At 42.2% G+C, this 7,490-nt stretch overlaps 1 protein-coding gene across 1 annotated transcript; it reads left to right on the plus strand.

The window, feature by feature from the left end:
• Nucleotides 1-423: 423 nt before the first annotated feature.
• Nucleotides 424-3,035, plus strand: selplg (selectin P ligand). Its single transcript, XM_043715530.1, has 2 exons — nt 424-507; nt 695-3,035. Exon 2 carries the CDS (start codon nt 754-756, stop codon nt 1,465-1,467), a length of 714 nt encoding a protein of 237 aa, XP_043571465.1. The 5' UTR covers nt 424-507; nt 695-753; the 3' UTR covers nt 1,468-3,035.
• The last annotated feature ends 4,455 nt before the right edge of the window (nt 3,036-7,490 follow it).

Genomic DNA, 7,490 nt, shown 5'->3' on the forward strand with positions numbered 1-7,490 from the left:
TTAAAGTCTAAACAGCATCTTAGATGCAATTCTATGAGCTGATTTGAACTTTCTATTTCAGAGGCACTTCATCATTCTTTCCTGGCCTGAACTTGATGGGTCAAATGGCCTCCACTTCTATTATAATGACTATGTCAATTGTTTTCCTTTTAATGCACAAACCTGTCAGACAGTCTAAATGACTTTAAAAACAATTCAGACAATCCTTCTGTAACGAGATTTTGTAATGTTCTGTTTTAGAATCCTGGCAGTTACCTGTGATATTAATGCATGACAACATGACCATTGTCAATGCAGTAGGAACCAGATATCTGTTCCAAATACACTGTTCAAAGCAGTAATATTGTATGTATGCTAATATTGTAGATTTGCCTTTGCTGCACTGAAAAATATTGATGTTTTTAGCTTCTTGCAGATATGCCATTGATGTGGTGCAGCCTTCCTGTACTTCTTGCTGCGGTAGCTGGTTTGGCTGTGATGGAGCAGACTACAAGGGAAACATTAGAGGTAAATAATTTGACAGAATCAGTTTCTGATGGACAGACCCAGAATCCTCAGACGTTCACTGAGAACTCAGCAACACCCCCACCTGTCTATCTGAATTCAACAAGTTCACCCCTTCCCAAAGAAACTGCTCAACTCACTTCAACAACTGGCTCTCCAATGACGGGTACCTCCATTTATTCCACAACAGGGCCCCTGTCTCTCTCCACTCAAGATTTCAAGACTTCTCAAGAAGCCACCACTCAACCGATGAAATGGTCCACTTTTGTGGATCCTGAACCAGTGACTGATGTCAACCAGGACTCTTCCCCCACTAATGGAACAGAGCATTGGACAACGGATATAGGTAGTAATGAAACAGAGGTGTCTGAAGTCACATTGACCTCAACTACAGCCACTAACGCTTCAGAGCTGAGTGGATATGTCCATCCAGACGTCAAGGTGAAAACCATGACTCTGCCATCCAGTACTTTGACTTCTACAAAGAAGCTACCAATGAGCCCCTATCCGGTGACCACAGCTTCTCCATTTGTGACAACTACAAAGAAAGCTAATGAATCAATCTCTTTGAAACCAACCATTCCCTTTGTTAGCAAAATCATCAAGACAACCACCAGAAGTAACAACAGGCTTACAATTGCTCAGGTTACACGTAAAAAAATTAGTCTTGTTGCCCAGTGTCTCATAGCCATTGCTATTCTATCAGGGGTCTGCACTGTCTTTGTCATATGCACTGTAGTCCTTTGTACTAAGCTTTCAAGTCAAAGACAGAACTATAGGGTTAACCGGTCAAACGGCACTGAGCTGATCTGCATTTCTGCTCTTTTGCCCGAAGATGAAAGGAAACTGCGGAGACAAATGAAGGCAAAACGACTTCGAAATCTCAGAGAGACCACAATTGGTCAGAATAGTGACAGTGATGACGATGACCTTACCCTCCATAGCTTTGTGACTGAACATTAGACCTTTCCATTAAGCTTCAGACGCAAGCCTCTCCTCCTGGTCTCTCAATGATGAAGTAACAACATTTGGATCGATTGTAAGCTGGTGAATTGAGTCTCTTGCTTTGGTTAATGAGCAAGTGTCTCTGAGGATGTTCCATGATTGAAGACTGCTCTTCATCGCATATTTGAACTCTTCAGATCTACAGAGATTCCTCTACTGTTTGTAAAGCTATAGCCATAAGCTGAGTCCTGACTCCATCCACTGATGTCTATAAAGAGTGTTGTGCTTATGTCGCTACATAAAAGACAATACATTTTTAAGACTTTGTATATACACTTATTAAAATAGAAATGTCGACTTGCTTTGTGTGCTGCACTTTGAAGGGTAAGCTAGTTGGATGCTGCAAAATTCTAAGGTCAAAAAACAAAGCGGTATAATTGGAAATTAGGTCCTAACATCTGCCTGAAGGAACCTGCCAAACTTCAGAGCTAACATCAAACGCTTGATGTGTTTCTGGTGCAAAATTATACAATCCAGTCATCCACACGGTTGATTCTTAACACCACGGCTGAGGACAGCACCCTGGTAATTCGGTGTTGCGTTGCTAAATGACACTTGGTCACTAATTTCACAGTGGCTAGAATTAAGAAGGCTTTTTAGTAAGGTGAAAAGAGAAGAACTCTAGTTGTAAAGGCACTGGTCGTTGATTGAAAATAAATGCGAAGAGTAATCAGAGAACGGAACAGATGGTTTATCTTCTGCTAAAGGATGTAGTTAAAGGAAGTAATTAATTGAGAGCAAGAATATTTTACTCAAAGTAAGATACAGGACTAGGGTTAGAGTAAGGGTCACAATTAGTTTTGGATTGCACTAACGAAGGGTTGGAACAAATGGCCTCCTTCTACAGCTAACTGAATAAATAGGTTTAGATTGGATGGGGTTATTGAGGACCATCAGGAAGGGAATGCAATAGTTACTTTCTTCTCCACAAGAATAACCATCTTTAAAAAGCATTGCCTCAAATGGCCATGCTGCCCATCAATGCCCTCTAACATTGGCACCAGCAGAGTTTGAAGGCTCAGTGAGGTAACATTGTATTAGTATTGGAAGATCACGTACAACATCAGACAGTTCTTTCAAAGAGCCAGCACAGGATAAGACAGACCAAATGGCCTTCCTTCAGTGCAGATTAACTGAGAAGATAAATATAGAAATAAGAAGTAAGAGAATTTCCTCAATATAAGAGGAGCCTGTGGCAGCATCCAGGAATTGTCTGTGTAGCTGGATGTGTAAAATTTCAAAGTGGGGCTTTTAGCACTTTTTCCATAATACTTAGCTGGGTGAGGAAGAGGCTGATGATCAAACACATGTTTTGTTCCACTGAAGAATACGTTTAAAACCGAAGGTTTGTGTGAACTGTACTGTATCGTCTGACATCACCACAGAGCAGAGAGGCTTCCGGTAGTTTTACAAGTTCCAACTGTACTGTAAAAGTTTACATTTTCCTTTAGCTTTTTATCAGCAAACTGTATGACAGTGGACAAAGTGGAATCCTCAGCCATTTCTAAATAAATTTAACCTTCCACTCATGTTTGTCTTTTTAAAGATGTTTCTGTTTGTCAAAAGCTATTGTGTAATTTTGTAAACTTGCTTGACCTAGTTCCAATGCAATTTGGAAATAGTACTCAAACCCAAGGCTGTGCCTCATTTTAATAGTTCACTTTAACTCATTTGAAAAATGCATGAGTGCATTGTCACACTCATTACTTCAATGCTGTCTCCTCTCCACCACATGGTTGATGTTAACTTTACCTGTTCCCCTTTCTTCTGACAGCACCTTCCAAACCCGGCACCTTTATCCACCTAAGGACAAAGGCAGCAGATGCCGGTAAACACCTCCCACCTGCACATTCCTCTCCGAGTCACAAAGCATCCCAACTTGGAAATATGTCACCATTCTTTCACTGTCACTGGGTCCAAATCCTGGAACTCCCTCCCAAACAGCATTGTTGGTCTAACTACAGCACATAGATTGTAACAGTTCAAGAATGAAGCTCACCCCACCTTCTCAAAGACAATTGGCAATGACCAACAAATGTTCATTTCTGACAATACACTGGCAGATGTTTGCTTTATTCAAGTATATTTGGAATGAGGAACAAGAGAGCTTGACTCATGTTGACCAACCATTGAGTCTGATCTTAAGAGATGTTGAAACATGTTACATGGGGATTTTTAAAATATTCACAATCACTTAAAGTAAGGCCAATAGGGAAGGGAGAGGTTTGATTTCTGTTCAATCTGAGCTGGATAAGCTGAATCACTGGGTGAAGCACCAATGATTAATGCTCCGCACTACAGGCTGCTATTGAGACAAAGCAATGGGTTTGAAGAGAGAACCTCCATGTGGACAAGGAACTGGCTGTTGGAAAGAATGCACTAAGTCTTTGTGAGGAAAGTGATAATGGTGCAGCAATAGGCAGAGCAGTGGACAGTCGGTACAAATTGTGATGGAAGACTCAGTAAGTTCATTGAGTTTCTCCAGGACTGGCTGAGTAAAAGGTAGGAGGCAGAGGGGAAGAGTGGAGATGATCTAACAGACTGAATGTTCCATGTACAACAGGTTTCAGCCTGATGGCTATTGGGGATAATGGGGTTCAGGTGCAGTGCTTTGCACTTGATGAATGGCTGTAGAAGGCTCTATATGAGGGAGCAAAATACACAGTCTGTATGACAAGTGGATTTGATGTGTTTTTTTCAATGTTTTCTGATATCTTTTAGGACATGCGTGACAAAAAAAAGTGACTGAAATGCAAAGTGAGAGCTGTTTGCCTGTGTTTTGTGGTTAGATTTGCATAACAACATTTCCTGTATTAGTTGATATTTTATTCTTAATTTAATCTCAAAGTTGTTAAAGGGAAATGATGATGAGCCAGTCAAAAATAGAAATGACTGTGTGCAGCTTGCACATTCTCTCCATGTCTGCATGGGTTTCCACCCACAGACCAAAGGTATGCAGGCCAGGTGGATTAGCCATAGGAAACGCAGGGTTACAGGAATAGGGGAAAAGGTGTATCTGGCTGGGAGACTCTTTGGAGGGGTGGTGTGGATTTGATGGGCTGAGTGACCTGCTTCTACATTGGTAGGGATTCTATAATTACTTCTTGGTAGATTTTCAGCCCTGGGTTACCATTTTGTCATCACTTCGATAAATTGAGAATATTATGATGTGGCTTATGTTCCAGGAATGTGGGTGTCAATCATCGAATCAGTCAACACAAGAGGTGGCCATTCTGCCCACTGTGCCTGTGACAGCTCTTTGAGAGATCTGTCACATTAGTCCCCCCTCGGCTGCTCTTTCCCGATTGGTCTGCAACATATTTCCCCTTCAAATATTTATCCAATTCTGTTTGGAATATTCCCACTGAAACTGCTTCCACCTCCTTTTCAAGCACAAGAGCCCACACCATAACAAGCTGTTCCATAAAGAAAATTCGCCCTGTCTCACCTTGGGTTCTTCTGCCAATTATTTTAGCTTTGAGCCTACTTGTCAGTGGAGAACTTTTCTGCCTATTTACTCCAACAAAACAGTTCCAAATGTTGAACTTTTTTTCTATACGGCAAAAACTATCCTGGTTGCTCCAGTATCTTCACATAGACATGAAGCAGAGAAAATACTTCTCCCTCGTTTCTCCTGATGGTTTCATCCCCAAATTTCGTGATCTGAGCATTTCTTGCCAGATTTGAACCTGATGAAGAACACAGACTCTGAGGCAGCCTGGTAGCTGATACCTGGCTAATGGGAGGTGTGTGTGTTTTTCAGATGCCCACCTACCCCAAGCTGCCATTAGATTGAACCTCGCTACCTGGCCCAGGACTGGGATCATGTTGATAGTTGCTACAGGACAGAGGGCTTCATCCTTTGTAAAATTATGGATGTTTAAGCTCAATTTTGTCCAGAACCAAGCAACAAATTAGCCCTTTTTAATCAATATTAATTGGACAGGTTAAAGCACATCTCATGGGTAGGTAGGACTTGAACCTGGATATGCTGCCTCAGAAGGTAAGGACCACAATGCAAGCACCCATTCTCCATCCTGACCTCCCAAAGGAAAGATTGTTGAGAGGCTGATTGGTTTTTGACTTGCCTGTTTGCATTATTAATGAGGCTATACAGCATTTTGTCATAGAGTGAGAGTTATTGAGTACAGGAGCAGACCCTTCAGTCCAACTTGTCCAGGCTGACTAGATATCTTAGACTTATTCATCTCATTTGCCAGCATTTGGCCCCTGTCCCTCCAAACCATTCCTATTCTTGAAAGCATACCCACCCTTCACTGTTCACCTGCAGCACAAGGCTCAGACAGCACTAATGAAACATATTGGAATTTTTTGAAACAGCTGCCACAATGCCCCTTCTCTCACTGACACCCTTCCAAGATTTAAAAATGTTTAAAATATAACAAAATAATTTTGGAAATTCTCACCTATAGAGAATAATTTTTAAAAATTAATTCCTGGGATGTGAGGATTGCTGCACTGTACCCCTAACTGCCCTTGAGAAAGCACTGCAGTCCACATCATGTAGGGGCACCTACAATACCATTACGAGGGAATTCCAAGATTTTGACTCAGTGACAGTGAAGGAGCGGTGATTTATTTCCAAGTCAGGATGCTGAGTGGCTTGGAGGGGAACTTGCAGGTGAAGGTTTTCCCATTTATCTGCTGTCCTTGTCCTTCTAGATAGGAATGGTCATGGGTTTGGAAGACATTGTTGGAGCCTTAATGAGTCAGTCTAGTGCATCTTGTATTTGGTGCCACTGTGTGTCAGCGGTGGACAATATGAATATTTCTAGTGGATGTGGTGCCAGTCAAGCAGCTGTTTGTCCTAGATGGTGTCAAGCTTTTTGAGTGTTGTTGGAGCTGTACCCATCCAGGCAAGTGGGGAGTTTCCCATCACACCCCTGACTTGTGCCTTGTAGATGATGGACAGGCTTTGGGGAGTGCACTTTCTGCAAGATTCCTAGTTTCTGACCTGCTCTTGTAGCCCCTGTGTTTATGTAGCTAGTCCAGTTCAGGTTTCGGTTAATGGTAAACCTTATTGCAGTTACTGGGAGAAAGGGAGTGTTGTGTGTTGGGCAACTTGCTGGAGGGCTCCTTGAATCTGGGAAGGAATGGACGGTGGGAAGAAGACTTGAAACTAGACAAAGCAGCTCCAGTTGCCATGGAGAGGTACAGGAGTGAGGAGTGGGTTGCAATATCCCTGTGGGTAAGGACATGATGGACATCAGTGCTGTGTCTGAAAACCTGTGACTCCTTCCTTGGTCCCTAAACCATCTTAACATTGTGTAACAGGCACTCTCAGTGGAACGGGAGCTCACATCCTCTGCTCCACAAAAATCGCTCTGAACAACACTTGAACTTGAAACTTGTTGGTTTCAGTTTTAGCAGCCCAAGGCAATTATTGTAAGTAGGCCCAAAATTGCACAATGCTTACTGACACCCTGTTTCCACTCTTGCACTACAATAAGCCCCTTAATCTTTTAATTTCCAACTCATTCAATTGTTTCTCAGTTGCTTTGTTCGGTTGCACTCCACTCCTTTCACTGTAGGTTGGGGTCTCCATATCCAGGCCCCAGGTTGCCACCACCTTGTCCGAAGGCCTCTCACCCCAGTGCATGTCTTAGAGAGTGCCACATGGTTGGAGGAACCTTTCTTTAGGTAAAGTGTCACTTTCAGGTCTCATGTCCCACCTCCAATGCTACAAATGGCACAGCTTAAAAGAAAGAGAAGACATCCTCCCAATGTCCCAGCCAACATTCATCCCTCAATCCTGATTCTTACACTATGTGGTTTCCCCACCCTCTGCTGGTTGTTGAGTTCACTTTTGTAAAATCTCTTCAAACTAGTTCACTGCTCTTTCTTCTTATTTGACCATTCACAATGGAAATGGTTAATGGTGTTTTTAGCCCTTAAAAAAGGAACAGAAAAATTGGCACTTTGAATTGTCAATTTATCAACCCAAATCATCTATTTCCAAG

Source organism: Chiloscyllium plagiosum, chromosome 25, assembly GCF_004010195.1.
Source record: "Chiloscyllium plagiosum isolate BGI_BamShark_2017 chromosome 25, ASM401019v2, whole genome shotgun sequence".
Lineage (NCBI taxonomy): Eukaryota > Metazoa > Chordata > Chondrichthyes > Orectolobiformes > Hemiscylliidae > Chiloscyllium > Chiloscyllium plagiosum.